Source organism: Adiantum capillus-veneris, chromosome 19, assembly GCF_014529385.1.
Source record: "Adiantum capillus-veneris isolate H3 chromosome 19, ASM1452938v2, whole genome shotgun sequence".
Taxonomy (NCBI): Eukaryota; Viridiplantae; Streptophyta; class Polypodiopsida; order Polypodiales; family Pteridaceae; genus Adiantum; species Adiantum capillus-veneris.
This window is the reverse complement of record NC_140949.1, coordinates 127,172,421-127,199,216: the sequence shown is the minus strand read 5'-3', so window position 1 is coordinate 127,199,216 and position 26,796 is coordinate 127,172,421. Positions and strand designations below refer to the sequence as shown.

Below are 26,796 nucleotides of genomic sequence, written 5' to 3'. Positions count from 1 at the left end.
GGACTATTGTGACGAGACATTGTTGCAAGCAATATGAAACTTACAATTATAGAGCTTCATGTGATATATAATAAGTTTGCTACGCTGTTTCTTTCATGGAGGAGGAATCAATAATTTGGTTTAATTATTGGCCTACATAAAGCCTTGGTAAAGCGTAGGACTGTTTTTTATTTATTTAACTTTTGTTTTTTGTTTTTTTTGCTATATTCACAATTGTGAGTGGAGATATTCTATTGACAAGAAAAGAATATACAATCAACCTCAAACATTACATGTGCCTTGGGGGACTTTATTTAAATTCACCTTTCTAATACAATATCCACCCTTAGAGTTTATAAAACAAGGTGAAGGTTCGCAATCGTTTTTTGTCGAAACGATCAACCACTTATTGATCTAGAGCGATTGAACTATTTTCAAACACTCTCCAAGGGTGAAGGTTCACACTGGCATTCTAAAACACACTAAAAGAGGACTCAAGTCCCAATATAATGATTGAAAAACGAAAAACAATAGAAGATTTCAATATTCACATGAATGAACAAGTAGGACCAATTTGTGCAGTGAACAACACTGTGTGAAATGAAGGGACTTATTGACAAAAAAAGAAAATAACATTTCAATTGTTCACGTCGAAACTTTGGTCTAATCAATGTAAAAAAAACAAATTTCAAATGTTGTTAAAAAAGAAAAAAAAAACTTTTGAGAGCAATTGTGGGCCATTGGATAAAGCTTGTCGATCATTTTCACATGGCAAGTTAATAATGGCAAACCGTTTTGTTTGGACCATATAAGTCTTTACTAAAGGGTTTGATTTTGGGTGCAATTGTGGACTATTGGATATAGCTTGTTGTTTAGTGTCTAAGGGCAAGCTAATGATGAAAAACTTTTTTTTAAACCTTTTTTCCCCCCCCTCAAAACCCACAATTCTGAGTGATTGTATTAGCATGCCACCAAGAAATATACAAATAGCCTCAAGCTCATGCCGAGCCTTGAGGGGCAAGTGGTTACATCGAACCCTAGAAAAATCTAAAACAAAAAACATAGTCCTTTACCCAACAAGGCTCGATCGGGTGGCAAGAGTTGCCCTAAGCTAGTCCTCTGAGTTTCGACTTTTACCTAATACCAATATTAACTCCTTACTTTCTTGAACAATCTCTGAAAAATCTAGCCACAGAGAGGTCGCTATCAAAGATCCGATAGTTCCTGGCCTTCCAGATCTTACTGAACAAACAAAATGTGACAATTTGAGCACATATTAGCAGTGCAAGGCTTCAGAATTGTTTCCCTCCAAGGCACAGATCCTTCTTGAAATCCTCTATCTTCCACGCTCTTTGTACCCATTTGCACACCTTCCCTGCAAGGTCTTCACTAGCTAATTTGCACCTTGAACACCTATCGGACCCGGTACCGCGTGCCTGAATCTTGATGCCTGTCGGCAAAGCCCCCCACAACACCTTCCACAAAAAAACATTCATAAAATGAGGCAACTATGGATTCTAAATGTTCTTTGTGCCTCGACCCATCAAGCTTCCGACCATTGCTTCTTACATTGTTTGTTCAAAGGGGCGACCCAATCCGTCCTATACATCAACGCTTGGTAGATGCTTTTGGTATGAGGTTTCAAGAAGTGGCTACTCATGGGCCATTTCCAAGCTTTCCACTCAAAAGTGGATTCCCAAATCGGTGTCAGAATGTCCAAGACTTCAACAACTCTGTCGATAAGAAGCTTCTCAGTGCCATTGAGTTGAAATTGGGCAGCCAACTAATCAGAGGATTTTCAGCACTTAGTCACCATCCCAAAAGTAGGTCAAGCGTTGGAGTCCTTTATTGTTCATCCTTCTTGCAATCTCTCTCAGCATTACACCAGCAGCTTTAGACAGCCAAGGGGACCAATGCGAGATGGAGTTTTGGAAGTATCTGGTTAATTCACCCCATTCCAGAACCCATGTTGCTCTATTGCACTTACACACCAACTCCCTCGTGGTGCCACCCAGTCTTAAGCTAAACCTTGTTGAGGCTAACAGTTTGTCGTGCAACTTGACCCTTTTCCACCGACCACCTATGGAGCAAAATTTTTCTTTGTCTATCATATCCTTGGTCATGCTAGCCCAGGCATGGTCTTGTTTTGAAATAGAGACCATAAACTTGGCACTAAGGGCCTCAGCATGAACAACATGGCTGAGAATTCCGAGGCCACCTTGAACCACCGATCGAGCAATCACTTCCCACTTTGCCCATTGCCATGGTGACGGGGCTTTAGTATTGATCCTCCATAAGAATCTTTTAATTGGTTTTAGAAACTCCTTCTAGTTACATTTGGAAATTTTGAGAAGCAGGTTGGTGAAGGCAATATAAGGCAAAATAAATGCATTAATTACTGTGATCCAACTCGGGAAGGAAAGCACACATACTCCCACCTTCTCATTTTTCTTTGGAACTTCTCCATGACTCAGTGGAACCTTTCCTTGTGTGTAACGTCCACCCACAATACCCTTCCTTTAGACTGATCTCCCTAACGGAAAATGACTCATTCAACTATTTTTTTAAAGGCTTTTGTGAGAGGATGTTGAAAGTTGTTTACCTCCCTCTTTAAAGAGAGGCATTGGGTATTAGGCCACACAATCTTTCTCATCCTCTTTCACATCGTTTTTTCCTCAATTTCTTACAATGCTTCCAAGTGTTCCAAGGCATTATCTTTAATGCTTTTGGAATATATTGTAATCTAAATAGTTCATCATTTTCAAAAAATGTAACACTTTATTGTGAAAACAAGTGTTTTCAAACGCTAGGGTCACTTCCTCTCTCTCTCCTTTTTCTTTTTTGGCCATACTCACAGTTGTGAGTGGTTGAATTTCACCATAAAGGGATGTAGGGATGTACAACCATGCTCAAGCACATGACATGCCTTGAGGACCCACAAGGACCCATGTGCTATTGTCTCCCACCTAGATTCTAGCCATTGCTTACGTCACCATTTATTGAGGGAGGAAAACCAATCTGTTTTGAGCATTACATTTTGGTAGATCTCCTTGGTTTGCGTTTTTGAAAAGTTTTTGTTCTTCCGCCACTGTGATGATTTTCACTCAAAGTCAACCTCGCAAATCAACATAAAAAAATTGTCCAGACCTTCGAGTCTTTCGGTTCCAATGAGGTGATATTGGGTAGCCAAGTGGTTTGCTTCTTTCCATCTTGTGTAGCTAATGTCCCAAAATTGGCCAAATGTCAGAGCCCTTTATTGTTGGCCTTTCTAGCAATTTCTCTCCAAAGTGGCTTCAATAATTTTCTTCCCACTTTAGAGAGCTAAGAGGACTAGTGTGTTATGGATTTTTTAAATATTTGGTTGCCTCATCCCATTCTAGTGTCTTTGTCGCTTTGGTGCACTTTCGTACATCGGCTCGCCCATACTGCCACCTAATCTGAGGTTAGTTAGTCCACCGAGGTGCCATCAATTTGTTGTGAATCCCTACCTCATTACATGGGCCACCTTCAGAGACGAGTTTCACCTTGTCAATCATGTCCCCTGTCATAATGGCCCATGCATGGTCTTGTTTTGCTATTGAGACCATAAATTTGGTACACTGGGCCTCTCCTTGTACTTCCAGATTGAGGATCCCAATCCCACCTTGTCCCCCTTGGGTATAGCAATGAACTCCCCATTGGCCCACTACCAAGACATCAAATCTTTTGTATTATTTTTCCGCAAGAATATTTTCACTGATTTTGAGAATTCCTTTGAGTTGCATTTTGTGACAATTACTAGTCTATAAAGCTTGTAAATAGCGGAAAATAACTTAACATAGTGAGCATTTCATTAAGAGCAAATTCCTAATGAGCATACAAGAGTGCTTGGTTGGAGATAAGAACATTCGCATAACACCTAATTAGTTTGGCATAACAATACTTGAAAGAGAGAGAGAAATAGAACAATTGACAACTATTGAGGACAGGATTTACATGGACCGGTCCCCCCTCCATTAGGCATTTGTATTATAACTTCTCCCATTAAGAGAGACTTTGTACAATACAATTCTTTGTGTTCCTTGGTAAAAACTCGTCGGTGCTATGAAGATGGAAGCTTCATGCACCAAACTTACATGTGATAACACATAACATCAGTTACTCGTTGGTCTCAGACCCAAGACCTCACACACCTTCGAAGATGGTGAGAGCTAGCGAGGTATGAGAGTAGATCTAGAGGAAGAAGGAGTATCCTTACGAAAAAGAAGTATTTCCTCACTTAATTACTCTTGTAGCTTTGCTTAGCTTAGTAATTAGATAATAGAGGAGAGAAGCATGGCATTGAAGCTTAGCTCTTGGTTGGATTTGCATTCCATATCCAAGAGTTGTTGGTGTAGGCCTCCATTCTCAAACTTGGAGAAGAAGATGAGCTTTCCATTAAAGCTTGGAGAAGGAGATGATTTTCTTGCTCTACACATGAGTTGTGTGTGGAATAATGCCCTTCCAAAACAGCCCCCTCTCTCCTCTTGGTTGACCCCCCTTGCCAATTACTCATGCTGCATTCCTATTGGCCCTTGAAAAGCCTAGCCACTAGTATTTGAGTATGAGTTTTACTGTTGCTGGCTTCCTATTGGCCCGTAAATAATTTGGCCAATAGCCTTTGAGGGGCCCAGTCAAGAGCCTTGTGACAAGTGTCCATCATTTTTTCTAATTTGTAAATGCCAAATAATTAATTTAATTATCTGCTTTGCTATTGGACCTTTTAGTCCTTTGGCCAATAGGAATTAAGCAATTTTAGGAACTGCTTAATTATCATTGGACCTTTTGACTGTCCAATAGTCTTTTAGGGAGACTATTTCTTATTGGTTATTTTTTGAGCATTTATAAAAATAAAATTTTAGTTTACACTAGCTAACTTCTCATTGGTCCACCTCTGTGCCCATCCAATAGGATTCAGGCAAGAATTGGGGGTTTCTTTGCATGCCTGACATGTGTCCTCTTTACTTTGTGGAAAGGGTAAGCTTAGGTGTATAGTGTGTGTGTGTGTAGTCCTTATTAAGCTTTGTCATCTTCCCAAAACGTTTTTGCTTTTGTCTTCTAGCTTATTGGTCTTTTGCACATACACAAAGCATCCAATTCCATTTACAATTGACCATTGGACTTTACACTTTGAAATTTTGGAACTTAACCTTTTGGAAGTCTTAAAGGGCTGAACCCTAAGGTCTTTGGAGCCCATTCATTGCACATTGCACATTGCTCTTGTGCAAATGGTACCCCTTTGGATCCCTACTGTGGGCCCCCTACTGTGACCAGTCTGCTAGCTTTACTAATAATCTAGCTTTTTCTCCCCTGGTACTTCCCCATATTAAATGATCAGTTTAACATGAGAAAATCATTTAGGAGAATTAGATATTAGTTATTATGACATTACCTCTCTCTTGAAATCATAGTCGTCCTCGACTATGAGGTAGAGATGATAAAGCATAGTCATTAGTCCTTTTCTTAGTGGGTATAGGATCCCTATTTTACCCTATGACACCGTTCCACAATGGATGACTAATCCATTTGGCGCTTGAGAGCCGAAGCTGCCGCAAGCATGTCTGCACATTAGTCCTATCAATCTTCCATAGTAGAGTGACAAGCTCTACTTGGTGTTTGGGAGACGTCGTCTCCGCAAACTTGATCCTAAGCATGCATACTTCTTAACATTTGTGCACAATAAAGAAAAAAAGAGTCTTAGAAGACAAAAACATTTATCATTTAAAAGATATTTACATTTGCTTACTCTAGAGAATCATTGTAAGTATTGACAAGGTTTAGGTTATCCTTTAATTGTATGCCTTGCATCCATCTAGCATCTTCAAAAGGATAATTCGTAAACTTAATAAGATACCGTCGGATAATCTTACCACCTCTCAATACATTGTCTTTGTGTCGGAGAATGGACTCTGGCTGCAGTACCTCTTCTTGGTCTTCAATCTCCGGTGGCTCTTCTATGGTTGCTTCTTGGAGTGGCTCTCCTTGGTAAGGCTTTAACATGCTCACATGAAAAGCATTGTGTATGAGCCAGTGGTTGGGCAACTTGAGCTGATAAGCCGTCTCATTGATTTGCTTAAGAATCTGAAAGGGGCCATAGTACCTTTTTGCTAGTTTAGCATAGTATTTTTGGTGTCCCGTAGGATTCTTGTCCGTCGTGTGCCTTAATCGAGCATTGGGAAATTTAAGCAAGACCCAATCATTTTCTTTAAAGTTCAGGGCTCTTCTGTACTTTTTTTGTCCTAATGAATTGCCTCCAAAATGAGGGGATGATGGCCATGCAATCGAGCTTCTTCCAGGAAGCTCACCGCCTAATAAACCTCCTTATCGAGTTTCTCAAGCTCAACAAGAGGAAATTATGCGGCAAGTGCATGAGTTGGTTGAGAAAGGAATGGTTAGGCCTAGTTCATCTCCATTTTGTTCACCAGTTTTATTAGTGCAAAAGAAAGATGGCACATATCGTATGTGTGTCGACTATAGAGCACTAAATAGGATCACTATCAAAAATAGGTTTCCCGTTCCGCAGGTAGAAGACCTATTTGATAAGCTAAAGGATCGACCTACTTTAGTAGGATTGACCTAAAAAGTGGCTATCACCAAATAAGGATTGTTGATCAAAACATTGTAAAGACCGCATTTCGCACTACGTTTGGTCTCTACGAATTCATTGTCATGCCTTTTGGCTTGACCAATGCACCAGCTACATTCAACCGCATGATGGAGAAGCTCTTTAGGCCTCACCGTAGTTACACTGGAGTGTTCTTTGATGATATAATCATCTATTCCAATTCCTTGGACGAACACAAACAACACCTCCAGGTAATTTTTCAAGTTTTGCGAGAGAATAAGCTTTACATAAATTGAAAGAAAAGTGAATGTTTCTTACAAGAGATTTAGTATTTAGGTCACAGTCTCCCATTGGGATCTTTGATCTACTTCAGTGACATAAGCTTTGAGTAGATCAAGGATTGTTAGGTTAGCTATCTCACTTTGACCATCCGTTTGCGGGTGATAGGCCAAAGAGAAATTTAGCCTTGTACCTAAATTCTCAAAGAGACCCTTCCAGAAATCGCTGGTCATTCTAGGATCTCTATCCGACACTATTGACATTGGCAAGCAGTGGTACTTAAAGATTTGTGATATAAAGAGGGTTGCCATTTGATGGGCCTTAATAGTCTTTTTGACAGGTATGAAATGCGCTTGTTTGCTGAACCTGTCTACTATTGTCCATATTCCCGTATTCCCATGGATAGACTTAGGCAATCCAAAGATAAAATCCATGGATATGCTCTCCCAGGGTGAATTAGGGATTGGCAAAGGTTGAAGCAAACCAGGTTGCTTCCCTCTATCAAACTTTGTCTTTTGGCAAACCACACATTTTGAAACATACTCTTGTATGTTCGCTTTCATGGTAGGCCAATAGAAGTACATTTCTATCCCTCTTAGGGTAACTTGAATCCCTCTATGCCCCGCATATGGAGGAGCATGAGATTCATACATTACTTTCTCACGTAGTGAGTTGGTAACACATAGCCTATTACCATAGAGAAGATAACCATCTTGTAAGGTAAATGGTTCCTCTTTCTTCCCTAGTGCAAGGGCTGACATCACATCTTTAAAATCGGAATCGATAGCGTACTCATCTATCATAGAAGATAGATCATTGTGAGTTGCTATGGAAACCGCATTCACTCTCGGACGTCTTGAGAGTGCATCAGCTACTTGATTATGCTTGCCAGCAATGTGACAATTACTGGTCTATAAAGCTTGTAAATAGCGGAAAATAACTTAACATAGTGAGCATTTCATTAAGAGCAAATTCCTAATGAGCATACAAGAGTGCTTGGTTGGAGATAAGAACATTAGCATAACACCTAATTAGTTTGGCATAACAATACTTGAAAGAGAGAGAGAAATAGAACAATTGACAACTATTGAGGACCGGATTTACATGGACCGGTCCCCCCTCCATTAGGCATTTGTATTATAACTTCTCCCATTAAGAGAGACTTTGTACAATACAATTCTTTGTGTTCCTTGGTAAAAACTCGTCGGTGCTATGAAGATGGAAGCTTCATGCACCAAACTTACATGTGATAACACATAACATCAGTTACTCGTTGGTCTCAGACCCAGGACCTCACACACCTTCGAAGATGGTGAGAGCTAGCGAGGTATGAGAGTAGATCTAGAGGAAGAAGGAGTATTCTTACGAAAAAGAAGTATTTTCTCACTTAATTACTCTTGTAGCTTTGCTTAGCTTAGTAATTAGATAATAGAGGAGAGAAGCATGGCATTGAAGCTTAGCTCTTGGTTGGATTTGCATTCCATATCCAAGAGTTGTTGGTGTAGGCCTCCATTCTCAAACTTGGAGAAGAAGATGAGCTTTCCATTAAAGCTTGGAGAAGGAGATGATTTTCTTGCTCTACACATGAGTTGTGTGAGTGTGTGTGGAATAATGCCCTTCCAAAACAGCCCTCTCTCTCCTCTTGGTTGACCCCCCTTGCCAATTACTCATGCTGCATTCCTATTGGCCCTTGAAAAGCCTAGCCAATAGTATTTGAGTATGAGTTTTACTCTTGCTGGCTTTCTATTGGCCCGTAAATAATTTGGCCAATAGCCTTTGAGAGGCCCAGTCAAGAGCCTTGTGACAAGTGTCCATCATTTTTTCTATTTTGTAAATGCCAAATAATTAATTTAATTATCTGCTTTGCTATTGGACCTTTTAGTCCTTTGGCCAATAGGAATTAAGCAATTTTAGGAACTGCTTAATTATCATTGGACCTTTTGACTGTACAATAGTCTTTTAGGGAGACTATTTTTTTTTGGTTATTTTTTGAGCATTTATAAAAATAAAATTTTAGTTTACACTAGCTAACTTCTCATTGGTCCACCTCTGTGCCCATCCAATAGGATTCAGGCAAGAATTGGGGGTTTCTTTGCATGCCTGACATGTGTCCTCTTTACTTTGTGGAAAGGGTAAGCTTAGGTGTATAGTGTGTGTGTGTGTGTGTGTGTGTGTGTAGTCCTTATTAAGCTTTGTCATCTTCCCAAAACGTTTTTGCTTTTGTCTTCTAGCTTATTGGCCTTTTGCACACACACAAAGCATCCAATTCCATTTACAATTGACCATTGGACTTTACACTTTGAAATTTTGGAACTTAACTTTTTGGAAGTCTTAATGGGCTGAACCCTAAGGTCTTTGGAGCCCATTCATTGCACATTGCACATTGTTCTTGTGCAAATGGTGCCCCTTTGGATCCCTACTGTGGCCCCCCTACTGTGACCAGTCTGCTAGCTTTACTAATAATCTAGCTTTTTCTCCCCTGGTACTTTCCCATATTAAATGATCAGTTTAACATGAGAAAATCATTTAGGAGAATTAGATATTAGTTCTTATGACACATTTAGCTATTTTGAGGAGCGAAGCAATGAAAGACAAGTACGGGATCATAAACAAATTAATCACCTTCACCTTACTCTGCACTTTCTCATTTTCTCTCTGACAAAGAAGCCTTTTATTATTAAATTCCTCTCAATAGCCTTATGTAGGCCATAGTCACCTTCTTATCTTTGTAAGAGTGATATTGACTAAGGGTTGTCTTCGTTTATCTGGGCAATACTGACAATTGTGAGTGGAGATGATATGTTTATTTAGCAAAGGATGTTCAATGAACCTCAATCACTACGTGTCTTAAGGGGACAACATTTCCATAATAGGAGGTGTACAATTCATCAATCTGAGTCACTGATACAACTTAGTGTATGTTTCCATTCTTCACCATCCCATTAGACTCTCCACTCTTGACCCTATTAAAATTATAAGCTCCATGCTTTCACACATGAGATCCTTAAATTGGGCTACTACAAAGCTTCTCTCAAAGACTCTCGAATGTTCTTTGCTTTCTAGATTTGCTTCAGGTGATAGTATCTAGTAATTTGTGTCTAAACCACCATTGCTTTGCTCTAAAACCTTCTCCCTCTCAAGATCAGGTCATTTCTAACAAGAGCACCTTCCAAGTCCTCTACACCCATCTGTAGATTTTAGCGGCAAGACCCCGGAAAAGAGGCGTAGTCTTTAAACAGATGTAAGGGATCCTTTGAAGCTGCTTTACATCTAGAGCAACTATATGGGCCAAGTCCTATACTAAGGAACTAAGGATTGTCTTTTATTTTGCGATAGTCACAAATTGTGGGTTGAAATTATATTAAACAGAACTTAAAAAAGAATCACACAACAAAGGCCATGCTTGATACGAGACATGGCACCCATAAACCATAATAGTAAATGTTGGCTAACAGGGGCGGCAACCCAACTCAACCATACGATGAAAAGCACACCAATAACAATATGAAACATACATAAGGAGCATACCTGACTATACGATGAAAAGCATACCAATAACAATATGAAACATACATAAGGAGCATACCTGACTAATATAAGCAATCCATATGTTGCCACAAAAGAGGGGAGTCCTTTTGCAACAAACTAACAATTGTTTATGTATATGTAGCCCATATGTAGGCTATTCTGGGAGATAATTGACATTTGTTTTCCTATTTCTATTACGTGGGACACTGGGTAGTGGTTTGCATGCCCTCTTTCTCAACCCCTATGTAGGCCATGGTGACTTTTCACCTTGTTTTGATTTTATCTTTCACTCACATGTATGCAGACTGATTGTCATTTTAGAGCCCCTCTAAGGTGCACCCACACACAAGGGGTAAATTTTGTGGACCATTACAAAGATATTTGAGGTGGAAATGCATGCATCATAACACACACAAAAGGAAGTTTGTGTCCCAATGTAGTCATGCTAGTCAACAAGAATAGCCTCATCAATCTCTCACATATGGGTAGTAGCCCCTCTGTAGATCTTGTAGGTAGCAGATGTAGACGTGGGTGTGTACTTATGTTGCACGCACCCTCAAATATAGGCATTAGCCGATAACGACGAAAATATTACTCGGGTGGTCCTTATCTTCTTGCACCTCTAGACCGAGGTGTGTGGGGATCGGACATGACTAGAGAATGTGAGGTAGTTAGAGCTAGCGGCAAATGGTTATCACCGATTATTATTTGGTCGTAAAAAGACGCTTATGGTTTGGTTGCTAGGATGTGTGTTTGGGCGATTAAGGTAGAAAAAACACAAACGGACTTCAGAAATGGCTTGTGCACTTCGGAAACCCAAATGGACTTCAATAACGCAAACATACTTCGACAGACGAATTTCAATAACACAAATAGACTTAAAAAACGCAAACAGATTCCAAAAATGCAAACGGTCTTCAAAAGAGGCGGTCTATATTAGATCGGTCCATATTAGATTGGTCCATTTAAGTAATACGCTCAAGGTATGCAGCTTAGGGTAATAAGCGGTTGGGCTGTTTGAGTTTGCTTAGGGTTAGCCACTTAGGTGTTAGTTCTTCGATTTCAGGCCGCTCAGGACTAGACGCTCTAAATTGGTTGATATTAGTATTGCGTTACTTTAGCCATTTCAGTAATCCATTTCAAGCATGGCATGTAAGTTAATTATTTTGCTTAATCCGCTTAGCCATTTCAATAAATTAATCCACTTTGGATATGTAGCGCATAAGTGGTTGGGCTGTTTCAATTTGCTTATGGTTCATGGCTTAGGGTTCCTCGCTTATGTGTTAGGTCTTTACAATCTAACTGTTTCAAGCCGCTTAGGGTTATCCTCTTAGGGTTAGTCGATTAGGGTGTGCCGCTTAGGTGTTGATACTTCACAATTTGGTTGTTTTAGGCCACTTAGGGTCAACCACTTAGGGTTAGCGGCTTTAGATTTGGGCCACAAATTTTAGGTTTCTACTGGATTAGGGCTTGTACTGGATCTACATGCATTGTCATGTAGAAGTGGGTGTGTACTTATGTTGCACCCTCAAATATAGGCATTGACCAATAAAGATGAAATTATTACCAGGTGGTCCCGATCTCCGTGCACCTCTAGACCGAGGTCTGCGGGGATCGGGCATGGCTAGAGAATGTGAGGTAGTTAGAGCTAGTGGCAAATGGTAGAAAAAACACAAATGGAGTTTACGAATGCAAACGGACTTCAGAAATGCAGGGTAGTTCGGCCATTTCTTAGTCTGCTAAGGGAAAAATAACACAAACAGAATTCAGAAAATGCAGTTGACCATTTCCTGGTCTACTTAGGGCTAATTGCTCTAAAGAGATGCTGCTTTAGTTAGAAGCTTGGTGTGTTTTAAATTAAAGTGCTGTAAAATAGAGCATTCTATGTAAGGTTTATGACAATAGTGATTTATTAATTTGTTGTATCATTGGTAGGTTAATTATGGACAATAGGATGGCGTATCCTTGTGCATGATGCAAGCATCAAAACTTTCAAAAATAAAAAATATGTGATCATCACATACACAATAACGGTCTCTTTCATATTGAGAAACTACAAGATCTGTGTTATTGATCTCATGGTCCGTAGGCAGTCGGTTAACCCCCACAAATAGATATTGCTCCAATTTCATCACAGAGAAGGCAAATATCAAATGAACAGCCACCGGTGGAGTCTACCCCACCATTACTTGATACCACATTCCAAGAAGTTGAGATGGAGTAAATTGTTGGATGTGTTCTTTGACATGGACCCCACCATTGAAAACCAAGGTGGCAACAACATTCAAGGCAATACTGCATAGCAACCTCAAGCATCTCATCCATATCAATGACATGATAGCAATGACAAAGAAGGTGAGATGAGGCAGACTTTTGCACGTATGTCGCTTTACAATGGCACAAAATCTTAGTTCTTCGTACCGCTTTGGCAATGCTTAATATGAAGTCTGTTTATGGGTGGTCTGGCACGAGTGTCACAAAGCTTTTCAGGTAAATATACAGTATACTAAGCATCAATCCAAATTAAAATTTCAATAATATGATCATTGTGTTCACTTGTTGATGTATTTAGAGTTTGCTCAACGAGCAGATTTTGCCCGAAGGCAATCACATGTCTCCTACCCGTCTATCCGCTATTACTAACTTGGACATGGATTATCACAAAATACATGCATGTCCTAATGATTGTATACTCTTTTGCAATGAGTATGAAACAATGTCCCAAACGTGGATCAAACACGTATAGAGAGGACACACAAGGAAAATTTTTCTCTGCAAAGATTCTTTGACACTTTCCTATCATTCCAAGAATAAATAGCATGTTTAGGTACAAGTATTTAGCCGCTTTGATGACATGGCATATAAATACTAGATCCACAGACGATGTGATGCGGGTGCCTGTTGACTCTTATGCATGGAAGCATATAGAAGAAAGATGGCATACATTCAAGGATGAGCCTCATTGTATCCATTTTGGTTTGGCAATGGATGGAGTGAACCCATCTGGATTACGGAGATCGTCATGGAGCACATGGCCTATTTTCTTGGTTAGCTATCAAGAAGGGCTATCTGCTATTGTCACTGATCATTCGAAGAAAGTACAAGGCAAAGAACATGGACGTCTATCTGGTCCCACTTATAGAAGAGTAAATCTTGTGGACAGGGATCAATGTGGTTGACATGTCCCAACTGATTGGATGACAAAATATTCATGTGCAAGACATTCTCATGTGGACCATGCACGATTGGCCAGGCTTATGCGAGTGTTCAAGTAAGTATCTTTGAAACTCTCACGTATATGCAATACCTGGCCGTGCCAATGCTTTTATTTTATTTTTATGATTTTCAGGCTTTTGTTACGTGAGCAATCATGCATGTCCGAAATGTGGTCCTCGACTTGGCTTCCGCTGCTCTGATCATTTGAGCAAGACAGTTTACGAGGAGCATGTTAGATTTTTACCTGAAGGACATGAGCTACGTGGACCAAACATATGCAAACACGACATGCATCCATTGAAAGCAAGTGATTGGAAGAACATGTGGTTAGAGAGGTGAGATTTTAAGCCACCCGACATGAAGAGACTCTCTATATTCCATGAACTCCCCCGTATTGGAGTGGCCTGCTTATTAATCATCCACTCGACCCAGTACACATTTTTTAAAAAGTGGGGGAGATTCTATGGAAGATCATCACTGGAAAAAGAGAGAGCAAGGCCCAAAGAGACGACCTACAGGTTGTGGGTCGAATGCCAGAGATGAGGCCTGGACTTAAACCCAATGGAAAGTTTGCTATACCAAAAATTCCATGGGTTTTGAGTCGTGCAGAGGAGCAACAACTGAAGAAGACCCCATATCTTCATTAAGACTCATATTGGGTGCATGTGATCTTTGAAAACGGCTTTTACTAGAGATGAAAATCTTAGTAGTTTTAAGTCTCATTATTGACACAAATTTTTGCATGCGATGTTTGAAAATGGCTTTTACGAGGGATGACAATTTTAGTGGTCTTAAGTCTCATTATTGTCACAAATTTTTACGACTTATCTTATTGATTTCTATAAAATATTGTGTGACAAATGACATTAGAAGCGCAATCTATAAAATTAGTGGCTTAGTGTGCTGGATCTCATCAAAAGAGATAAAAAAAGACATCATAAATGCAACTTGATTAAATGTTATCGAAGCAGTGTATATGGTTGAAAAGTACTTCCCAACAAACATTCTTACCATCCAAATGCATTTACTTGTGCATGTGATCGATGAACTTGCAATTGATGGGGTAGTCCATAGCAGGTTTCTTCTTAGAGAGATTCATGAAGACTTTAGAATGGTTCATTCGTCAAAGGGCTTGCCTCGAGGGTAGCATGGTTGAAGAATGGCTTGTACAGGAGTCTCTTGTTCTCATCAATGACTTTCTAGGTTCAATTGATCTGTCCTGAATGTGGACTACTAAGGTCAACATCAAGGTGACAAGGGACAATCCACATAGACAAGGCATCATGAGAAAGATGGATATCACAATGCGGGAAAAAGTTATGAGATTTTATCTTCTCAAGCTAGAAGTCATGCAAAAGTTTCTAGAGGTACAAAGAGGAAAAGCAACAATTCTTGATAGATCGCTTGCAATTCAAGCGCAATCCTACCACTAGAAACCTTCCTTTTCTTGATCATCTTTAGAAATTGCCAGAATTTCCTCCTGATCAGTGGCTAGATGCAACAATCTCGGAGGCAAAGAGGAATGGAGTTCATATTACTGAAGAACAAGAGGAGATGTCGAGGGGTTGCAACTGGCATGTAAATATTTTCAAAGCTTCCTTTTGTAAATCCATATGACCACATTACTTTAGTCATAGTAAAATTATTTAATTTATGTGCTTGTAGTATCACAAATACGGAGCTTTGTGGTCGCATAGGAGACACTTTAGAGTGCAACGAATAGTCGAACGAAGGGTCACCTTTGATAGTGGAGTTAGGGCAAGCTTCGTCCAAGAAAATCAGAGTAGTGCCAGGGATGAGAACACAGAGATTAGCCAGCTTGAATACGTTGGCTACATCCAAGACATCTTGAAGATTAGCTTTGGGAAGTTTGATATTTTTATCTTATGTCAAGTGGTTCAAAGTTATTACTAGTGGGCCTAATAAATTGTGCGCAAAGATAAGAGTGGACTAATTTGAATGAACTCTAGGCGGGTGTGAACAGATGGTTGCGATACATTCCTACTTCCGTAGCATCGTGAACAAGTTGTGTTCACAATAGATCCACTTTGGGATGAAAAGGATGAAAAAGATTTGTCTAGGATCTTTGTTGTTCAAGTTGCTCCACGAGCAAACAAGTGTATGAACGATTGGAGGTTGCGGTCGAAGAGCTTCATGACCAAAGTGCACGGCCGACGAATGATGTAATTGAGGATTTCGAGCTAGAGGTCAGTGGTGGGCATATACCCGAACCTAGAGATGAGCTCTCACATACGCAGGTAGATGCGATAACGATGTAGAGTGGAGTTTGATGATGAAGATGCAGAAGTACAAATTGAGATAAAGATCTTTGATGTATCAGCTCTCATGGATGATGAGAGATTGACTACTGATTTTTGCTAGGAACTCTTTTGTACAACTCTTTTATTATTCTACAACATTAGTATAAGACCTAGGGTAACTGAACATAGGATCCTCCTCCCTACCGCCCCTTATATAGGCCTAGCTCCTAGCTCTTGCCCTAAGCGGATCCCCAGTCCGCACTGGTCCAGTCCAAGCCCTTGGCCTAGGTCCCTGACCCCCTAGGTTGGTCCTTGCCTCGTAAGACCCTTGTCCTGACAATTAGATAGATATAATGAGTTGCGTTGTAGCTTTGATTTTCTATTATTTGCATTGCTTAAGTTGCTCTTTTATGGATATGTGAACTAATGTATTGTATCTGTAGCCATGGCCGATGATGATGAGACATATTCTCCTAATTTTAGTTTTTGAATCACTCTGATCGACCATGGCTTCCGAAAAAATGGGTTCTTTTTTGTCACAATTTACACCGGACCAGGTTTATTACGCACAGAACCTCTGGGGAGTTGGTCCCTCTAGACCTAGTACAACCGGCCCTACTTCTAGGACGAGTGTGCCCCCTACACCGACCGGCCCTACACCTCTGTCAAGTGTGCCAGTTACACCGACATCTTGTTCTTCTTCAAGACAAGGTAGGCGTCGTTCTTGAGGGGGTGGTTGGTGTGGTAGGAGTTCTACCAATGCGCCCACACCCCGGGGCAGTCACTTATGAAAAGACCCCTATATCACGTACGTTCAAGAGGTAATTAATAATACCCCAATATACATACTATACTTACACTGTGAGACTATTTAAAAAACCCCCACCCCCCTTTGTATGTATACATTTTTATACATTTTGATCTTTTAATAATCCTCTCTGGTTAACTCACGTGATATCATACACATTCTAAAAAGTGACCGCCCCGGGGCCCACACCACTAAGAGAGCATCCACCTCTCTCTTCAATAGATAGCCATCAATAGACACACCATGTACACCTTGGGGATCACATGAGCATGATCCTAGCAAGGTGTACAAGACCAGGGATGGGGTTGTTCTCATGGATAGGGCCGAAAAGGCCATGCGACAGAGGATTCAATACCTCTGTACAGTTCAATTTGGCCACTTTGTGATGGAGGTTCGGGATGATCACGATTATGAGAGAAAGAATTACATCGTCGAGGCCATTCACAGAGAGTACATGCCGACAAAGGGGTACGATCCAGTCTCGAATGAATGGACCTTGAGCTAGCGATTGCCGTGATGTCACACCATCGATCAGAGGCCAGAAATAGGTACAAGGCTGGTAGTTCAAAGCAAGCCTGGTTGGACGCAGAGGAGTGGATGGGGATTGCACGAGAGACACATGACAATCCTCAAAGATTTCAACAGTAGCGAGATGCAACTAGAGAATGTTTCGAATCTGTTGGAGCATCACATCTTGGGAGTGGAGGCTACGACACTCTTTGTCATGAGTTTGTAGGTATATACGTATGCTTTAAATTATCGGATATATATATGTTATCTTAATATTTATTTTATGGGTAATTGTTTATTTTGGAGGATGTTGCCATGAAGCACCCTTTGACACGCCGAGAGGAGACGTATGGCGTGTTATTATATGCATGCAAGCTGGACTCACGACGTCGCCTCTTATTTCTTAAACCACCCCCCCCCCCCCCCCCCCCTTCCCTTCCCTTCGGGGGCTACCAATGGCAATGTCACTTGCATGAAGGCTTCAGAAACTATGGAAGGGAGCCTTCAAGTATGGGAAAGGGAGTACTTGAACTCCACTATGTAGGTCTATGAAAATAAACTTCATCTTTGACATAAAGTCTCAGGGCAAACTAGGGTGTTTGGAATACCTTATGGCTTAGTTTTGAAGGCTTCAATGTTACTTGGAGGCAATTTTTTTTTTCTATAGCAAAACTCACAATTGTGAGTGGATTATATTAATCAACCCAAATAATTACAAGGTCTTGTCATGCTCGTGTCAAGCCATGACATCATCCAGGGACCATAATTACAACGGTTATCAGGGCAGCCATCCCAACCAACTCGCCCCCTTATCCTTGACACATAAGGTCCATTATTATGTTCTTCTGAGATCTTTTAATTACCGATAGCCAAACTTTTCCCCCGTCCCTCTGCTGAGAAAAAGGCACAAGCAGTCCTAGACCAATCCTCTGAGTGTTGCTTGTGCCCGAGCGTCCAAATTAACACTTTGCTTTCTTGTATAATTTCTGCGAAGCTTGCCACCTCAAGACCTCCTTCAAACACACGGAGGTTCCTTGTCTGCCACACATTATGTAAGAAGAAGTACCTGACGATTTGAGTGCTGATGAGGATGGCAAGACCATCTGAATTCTTCCCTCCAAGGAATAGATCAGTCTTGTAAAAACCAATTTTCCATGTTCTTTGGACCCATTTGCATATTTTCCTTGTGAGGCCTTCGATAGTTGGAAAATCCATGAAGAGGTGGGCTAGATCTTCACTAGCCAACGTGCACCCCAAGCATCGATCTGACCCAATCCCTCTTTCCTAAATCTTTACCCGATCGCGGTATAGCACTCCAAATTACCTGTTAAAAAAATACCTTCATGTGCTACAGAATCTTTGGCTTCCAGATGTTCTCCATTACTTGCTCCCACCTTTCCTCCGGCCATTGTTTATTTTCCTCGGAGGCACTTTCAATTTGTAAAGAAAGCTCTGCTTTTTAAAAGGAGTGCAATATCTAAATGTCTAAGGTGTTGTTCTAATTTGGGAAGTACACTAAAATCTATCTTCAAATGAATGACATGGGTCACATTACGGTTTTGTGCATCTACTTTCCCTACTATTTCAAAATTTGTACCTCATATCCTTGAGCAATAGCTCAATTGGTGAGGGGCTTGAATGGTGCCCTCAAAGGTTGGAACAGTATTCGAGAAAAGTTTGCCTCAGATTAACCTTGAGTCGGTTGAAATCGGAGATTAACCAGTTGCAAACTTGGGAAAGGGAAGTAAAACCGATAAAATACACAAGAAAATAGTACAAAAAACCTGCAAATTGGGAAAATTCTACTAGTATTACCGGTCTACATCTTTACAAGAGGGAAACCAGGCTGGTAAGGAAAAAAGACCTCCCCGAACAGTGGGTTGGAAGTTCAACGTGAGACAATCTCTATTGATGTAAAGCTTGGGAGAATGTGTGGTGTGCGTGAGTGGGTGTGTGTGTCCTCTTCAAGAAACTCAATAGCGAAAAAGAATGCATGTAGATTGTGAGAACTAACATGGTGTTTCAAGCACCTCCAAGTTTTGTGAATTTGTACAGTTCTTTAAAGCACATGTAGCTCTAACAAAGCATATAATTCCAAAAAAGGTATATAATTTGAGCCGCTTATTTCCTGGTAAAAAGTGCACCTTATGCACCAATCAAGCCAAAATTTTGGTTCATACCGACCACACTTGATCAAATGGCATGATGTGAATGCAAAGGGCGCTTACTAGGGGGGAAGTGCTTCCCGCAATATGATGTCGGTCTCTTGAAATGTGTTGTTGATGTTGCCATGTGACACATTTGAGTGGGTGCCATGCAGAGTGTTTAGGAAAATACCTCTTAAGTTTTGAGCACATCCTTGTTACACTTAGAGCACTTTTCAAAATCATTAGCAAAATCCTTTTTTTTTTTTGTTTGTAAAACTCACGAACGTGTGTATATTATATTAGCAACCCAAAAGAATCACAAATACTAGCCATGCTCATGACGAGCCATGACATCTTCCAATAGACAAAATCATTAGCAAAATTCTATACTAATCGTGCCTTTTGAGAAATAGAAAGTTGAAGCTAATATTCAAACATAAGTTTAATAAAAGGTTTAAGAAGAATAGCCAACTAATATATATTTTCTATTTGTAAATTTTTGAAGCATTATTTGATGTCGTGCCAAAGCAATTTACATACTAAATGTATTCATAAAGATCATGAAGTCACTTTTTCTCTTTAACAAAAGGAAAAAAAACTCGATAAAATTAAATAATCAAATCTTTCTAAGTTATTATCAAGAATTAAACAAGGCAAAGGAACATTCAAAAATATTTAAGATAAAAGAGAAATCAAGTCTTGAACATATGTAAGGGTGTGAAATGAAAACTAAATCCTTTTTTTTATAATAGCAAAACTCACAATTGTGAGTGAATTATATTGAACAGCCCAAAAAAATACAAGGTCTTGTCATGCTCTTGTTAAATGAAAACTAAATCCTAAAGAAGATTTCAATCATTCACATGAGAAAAGAGGTCTAATCAAAGCAGGAAACGATAAAATTTTGATTTTTTTTTTGGCCTAACTCTCTTTTCCTCTAAAGCTTGTTTTAGAAAGCCAACAATTGTAGACTTTCATGGAAGAAAGCTGTATCAACTTGAGGAAATGTGTTTGAATGAACAATAATTTTATCTCAATAAATCCATAATAATTCGATACCCAAATTAAAACATGTGTATCGAGGAGGCGGCGATGGGTTGGTGGGGGTGGCTACCCTGATAGCCGATGTAATTATAGTCCTCGAATGATGTCATGGCTCAGTAAGAGCATGACAAGACCTTGTAATTTTTTGGGCTGTTCAATATAATTCACTCACAATTGTGAGTTTTGCTTAAAAAAAAATAAAAATCCCTGTACTCATGAAATTGGATTAATCATTTCCTAATATAGATTGTTGACAATATTGGAAGTTTATAGCAATACTATCTTGACCAATACAACGCATGTGGAGAAAGTATTAGTATGAAATTTATTCTATCAAACCTTAAATACTTAATGGTTGGTATTGTACCACTTAGAGAAAGAGAATAGTGTGCTTTGAAAGAGGCGAGAATACATCAACATATAGCTCTTTTGCATATTTGGTTTTATCATGGCTTATCATTTACAATTTGAAAAAAAAATAATGCAATGCTCAAGTTCTAAAGTTTTAACCTTAGAAATTTCTTTTGCAGCATTCTCAACCACCAATAGAAGAATTTGTAGAGGCTCTTAAATGAAAGGACCCATTTACCAACTATAAAACAATGATTCACATACAGAAAGCACCTTAATTAAGGCTTCTAATAGTATGTGCCTACGATTTTTGAAAAAGAAAATCGTGGCGAATCTTGGCAGCTGTGGGCGAAAACAAGCCAGACTGGGGGTCTTGATTGTAGCGCGCGGAGAGAGAGAGAGAGAGAGAGAGAGAGAGAGAGAGAGAGAGAGGATATGTTATATTATATTAACGTCTTCGAAAGGCCAAAATGACCTATGAGACCAAAAAGTTACAATTGGTGAATCTGATATCATGTCTAAGTACGGAAATTACAAAGAACTAACACTAAAACACTAAGGGAAAAGGAAATGAATCTGAAGCTGAATCGGAATTGAGACGAGATAGGGGGGGGGGGTGTTTGGTGGGTTCAAATGAAATCTCTCATCGATCACTGTCGAATCTCATCAACCTCCTCCATGGTCAGTACTCTGGTTGGGCGTCTTGCATGTCGAGCTAGAGTGATCTGTATCTTCTGCTGCAGTCTTCGTCGATGATGGGAGACCCCTCGAGGTCGTGGGCGTCTGGATTTGCCTAGCTCAGTGGCTCGGTCAAGCAACGTACCTCTAGTGTGTGTGGGCTCTGAGATCTGCTGTGATGACTGCTCCTCTGGCTCTCCCCTGGCTGGTGTAGAGAGAGAGAGAGAGAGAGAGAGAGAGAGAGAGAGAGGGTGGCTGTTGGGGATCTGGAAGGTATGAGAGCGAAGCGGGTGAGTTTTTTTAAAAATTCGTGGATTACTGTAGGCAGCAAGAGCGAGTGGATGTTGGGTTGGCTACGTGAGTTGCAAATGAGGTTCTCATGCAGATAAGCTGAGTTGGAATCCGTCATCCCACTTTTACTAGAGACAATAAAGATCTCAATTCAGTCCTACCATTGGGACTTAAGGATGGTTTCGAGGAGGTATCCCATGAAGTATTGAATATAATAAAAGCTGAACCAGCATAGTAGGGGGTACAAATTCCAAAAATTGTGGGATTAATTTGAAGTTGAAAAGCAAAGGGCTTAATTTGGAAGGAAAAAGGAAAGAGAGGGAGCGCATGGCGACGAGTCAACCCTCGGGGGGGGGGGGGGGGGGGGGGGGGGGGGGGGGGGGGGGGGGGGCAAGCAAGGCGGGGTAGGAGGGGATGGGCAAAGCTGCCTGTTCAGGTGAAAAGGGACGCAGCCTACTGCATGCAAAGCCGAGGACAAAGTTTTTTTTGTAATTGAAAATATGCTTCAAGGGCAGCGACTGTGAGATGGTGAGGTGGTCAAGGCGCGTGCTTCTGCTTGTGCCCACTAGTGGTCAAGTTGCATTCTTGTACGAACAATGTAATTTTGCTTGAGGGTCTTTCAGATGATGCCACGAGGAGGAATCTAGAGAGATTTGGGTTGATAAGATTACAAAGCTACCAGTAGTAGGCCTCCTCAGTCTCGAAAAAAAATAATTTCTTTCAAAACATCATAAGTGCATAAGTGAAGGGTGAGATTAGGAAACGAAAAGCCTCATGCAATTGGAAAGTCAAAGGACTTTTCATGTCCACATAAAGAGATGTTCGAACTTAAAGTGTGCATTGATACATTTATTTTTCTTTTGTTCTTGTTTACCTTTTCTCTAGCGTTTTCTTTCCTTAAGAGCTTCTTTGCACTATGCACCATGGAGAAATTTATTTCTTTTGAAGCCATTAGATACACCTTTTACCTTTTAAGATTCTATTAGAAAACCGACTAGCGGTGTCGCGCCGTATGTCAGTGCTTATGTGTGCAAAGGGGAGTCGACCCCACACAAAGCTTTGTTGATATGGCACTATTGAGGTAGTCTCCAAAGAGATTGTGTGCCAGGTGCCTTTTTAGCATCATGGTGGTGTCAAAAAAGCCTTGGAATTGTAGCCTCTCGTTTGCTAGCGAAGTGAAAATTGCACCTCATCCACCAATCGAAGGGAAGGATTGCCCTGGGCCAATCGCATTTGGTCAATTGTCGCCAAATGAACCCAACACAGCCCAAAAGGACAAAAAGTTCCTAGAAAGCGCACTTGCCACGTGTAAAGCGCATCTCGTGGCTAAAAGTGTCAATGGTATTTTGTCCTTTTCTGTGGGTAAGTTTCAGGAAAGGGCAGCCGATGGTGGGCTACACAATTATCCATCCACATCTCTCTCCCACATGGATGATAAAGCTCCTATAGCGGACAGACATGGAGGGAAGGGGAGCCAAGGCACCCACCTCGTGTTTTGATCTGAGCTTAAGCTCACATCTCATCTCTCTCTCTCTCTCTCTCTCTCTCTCTCACACACACACACACACACACACACACACACACACACACACACACAGCGCCAAGGTTGAAGGCACCCACTTCATGATTTGATCTGAGCTTAGGCTCACACACACAGACACACTCTTGCCCTTGCATTCCTAGTGCTTCCAGCTGAGATTTCGCATTTGCAGAGCTGCTTTCTGCATTCGACATGACTGCGCTTGCTCTGAGTGACCAGCTCCTACATGGCGGAAACATACAACTGCTCTGTCATGGAGATCAACACCATCATCATCTACCTGCTATGGTAAAAGTCTTACTTTTCCGCCTATTTCCCTGCTATGGCAAAGCTTTTGTAGTTAAAACTGTTTTCCCACTAAGGCTGCTTGCTTGATTCATGAAGCCAATGATGGGGCGCATCATGTGAATTGCCTCAACACATGGCTCCTCATGTAAGGTCCCGAAGAACAATGTAGTTAATAGATACATTCTTGTCAACGAAAGGCGATCCCGAAATTCCCTCATTTCAGCTAAGACAAGTCATAAAGTACTAGATATCTGGTTTCATTGGCCAAAGGGATCGAGCGGGCCATAGGGAAGCAGGAAATACGGCGGTGATGCAGCCAGTCTTTTGGACACATCCTGTGGTTGCTGTTGATAGGCTGACTTGCCCAAAATAGAAGAGAGGTTCAAGCAGAGGGAGCACTGATCATGATTAATATCACTTTGCCAAAAAATGGAGAAATAGTGAGAGATTCAAAAAGGGGCCTACCAGAGTGTTGAAAACACAGAATACCTATTCTTGAGGATCTGTAGCATCTTGGGAATCTGTACTGAGTTGTGTGTGTGTGTGTGTGTGTGTGTGTGTGTGTGTGTTGGAGCATATGATTCTACCCCACTATTGGGCACTGACGACGTTGGTGGGGATGCGTAGTATTTAGTCAATACTATGTATGGTTATATTGTCTTGTAAATGGCTACCAGGAATCTATACCTTGCACTTTCCTTTATAGGTGAATCTGGGATTATCCCAGTTTCATAACTTTTGGTGCACCTAGGGGACCAAGGCATCCAATCCTGCCATAAAATTTACATGGTTATCTGCTGTAATCCTAGATTAAGTATCTCAATACTTGATCTGGTGTCATTACTTGCTTTAAACATTTGTTTTGCAGTCTGTTGCATGATGTAGTGCACAAAATAAACCACCGTGCTAGCTTTACGTCAAGATTAGTTGGTAACAAATGCACAGTCACAATCTCATAACCTTTTGGCCCTTGGAGCTTGGTGGTAAGGATACATGGTGAAAGCACAAGTAAACACTTGTTCAATGTGTATGTAAGTGGTTCTCACCATTTTTTTATTTAACTGACATCGCTCAATAAATGTTTTTCATTTGTGGTGGGAGTGTGTGTGTCAGTCTTGGACCCTGGAGCTTTTTTTTGACTGCTTTTAGTTGTCCACTGCCTTCTCTTCATGCTCTGACTGCATGATTTTACTTTGTACGGTTATTTTCTTTGTGGGTTTTGGGTTCTCCCTTCCCACCAGCAATATAAGTATTACATAGAAAAAACGTGTGCATCGGTCAATTTCAAGATGAAATGCTCTTGTTTTTATTAGGGATAGGAATGAACAATATCATCTTGTTTGTGCAGGGCCATCTAGTTTCTGGGCGAGACATAAACGTTTCTCAGCATGCCGGGTGCTCAAGGGCCAGACAAGACACCACAGGGAGGATATGCAGTTCATATTCAGGATGCTTTGGTTCAAGCTCAAATACCCACACCGGCTTACCATTTCGTGTCAACAATAGCAGGTAGTCCCTAATCCCGACCAAACCTAGCTTCAAATTTCTAGTCCTCTCCACGACTGCATTCTAGAATTTTGTGACTAATCACAAATCTGTATTGTCCTTTACTCAGAGGGAACAGATATGGTGACACTTTGAGAGCAATGGCAATAAAGGTACTTTAAATATCCTTTGCTTAAAGCTTGAGCTTGACAAATGGACCTTTTTAATGTGGTATGCCTTGTTGGCAGAAAGGTGAGCAGAACAGATTAGAGGCTGAAACGGCTCTCAAGAAGCTGGTCATGACTTCAGATGAGGGACTCCCATGGCAAACGATGGATGTAGATGACATTGATGTATTAAGAGCAGCATTGGTGATGGCACACTCTCGAATGACTGCGGCAGAAAACGAGAAGAAGGAAGCTTTAAAAGCCTTGGCACAAGCAGACGCCAAGCAACAAGAGAATACCGCTATCCTTGCTCAAGCTAGGGAAACGGCCATGCAGGAAATGCAAGCTGCAAAGCAATCATTCGATTCAGAGATGCAAGCAATCCTAGAGAAAAAGCTCAAGGTCGATGCTGAGCTAGCAACCAGTAAGCAAGACACGATCAATCTGGCCGTTAAAGTCGACAAAGTTGCAAGCTCCATTATCCAAGAACAAGCTGCCCAATTGGCCAGAGATGCACATCTCAAGGTAGCTGCTGCAGAGACTACTGTTGCTGAAGCCGCCGCCACCTTAGAAGAGAGAATTAAATCTGCTGCTCTTGATACTGCTAACACTCTTATGAAAGAGACTAGGGATGCCATTGAGAAGTCTTTTGCTGAATGGGAAGCAGCCAAAGATAAAGCCTATAAGTCAGAGCTTGCCCTGTTTCAGAAAATGCAAGCTCTGGATGACATGGTTCTGAAGGAGGCATCTGCACTTGGCTTGCACCAGGCAAACTCTAGCCTGAAGCTTCAGCTACAAGCTGCTACTAGTGAGATTCAGAGGCTTGAAGCCCAAGTTAAAGCTGTCTCTGTGAGGGCTGAAGCAGCCGAGTTACGCGCCTTGGCAGCTGATGAAGCTCTCAAAAACTTCCAAGAAATGGCTGATCGCAATGCACAGGAGCACGAAGAGAGTGCAAAAAGAGCATTAGAGGCCCTCAAGCTTGCGGGTGCCACTCGCTTAGAAGCCGCCCGGGCAGCATTCAAAGCTGATATTGATGCCCTTCAGGCTGCATTAAATACGGTTCACAAAGCAGAGAAGTCACAGGAACAAGCATACGCAAGAAGATATCAGGCCTTGGAGCGGTCCCTAGCTTCAAGCGAAGCATTGGCAAAAGCATGGGAAGAGAGGGCCTGTGCCGTTGAAGACTTGCTCAAAAATTCCAGCCAACTTTCTGGAGGTAACGATTCTGTGCTTTCCGGAGGTCGCATGGAGACATTGCTGGGCAATGATTCAAAGAAATGGAATTTATTAGCGAATGGGCCTCGAGAGGAAGTTCGGCAAGCAATGGTAGATAGAATGGGGGCAGCATTGCAAGGCTTGCCTCCAAGGAAAGATGAACCAGAGGATGAAAAAGGCCCACAATTGCAATTACCTACCCCTGGAGAGGTTTGGTCCATAGCAACAGCTAAGGTGAAGGAAGATGAGTACACCAAGAAAGCTGCAGAGAAAGAAGCCATTGATGAACAGAGACGTGTTCTAGAACAAACTCTGACAAAGGAAATTTCGCGGAGACCGCAGCAAACTTCAGGTGAGGCTAAATCCAGCTTGGAGTTAAGGCACTGTGTGATCGGTGAAACTACCTCTAACAAGCTTACGATGTTT

At 41.0% G+C, this 26,796-nt stretch overlaps 1 protein-coding gene across 1 annotated transcript in view; it reads left to right on the top strand.

Annotated features, from left to right (window-relative positions):
- Positions 1 to 23,128: 23,128 nt before the first annotated feature.
- Positions 23,129 to 26,796, top strand: part of LOC147434827 (uncharacterized) — a 35,484-nt gene continuing 31,816 nt past the window's right edge. The window contains exons 1-4 of the mRNA XM_086491240.1: positions 23,129 to 23,503; positions 24,852 to 25,012; positions 25,119 to 25,161; positions 25,237 to 26,722. Of these exons, the coding sequence (XP_086347366.1) occupies positions 23,408 to 23,503; positions 24,852 to 25,012; positions 25,119 to 25,161; positions 25,237 to 26,722 (1,786 nt within the window). The 5' untranslated portion in view covers positions 23,129 to 23,407. The remainder of the gene's footprint in view (positions 23,504 to 24,851; positions 25,013 to 25,118; positions 25,162 to 25,236; positions 26,723 to 26,796) is intronic.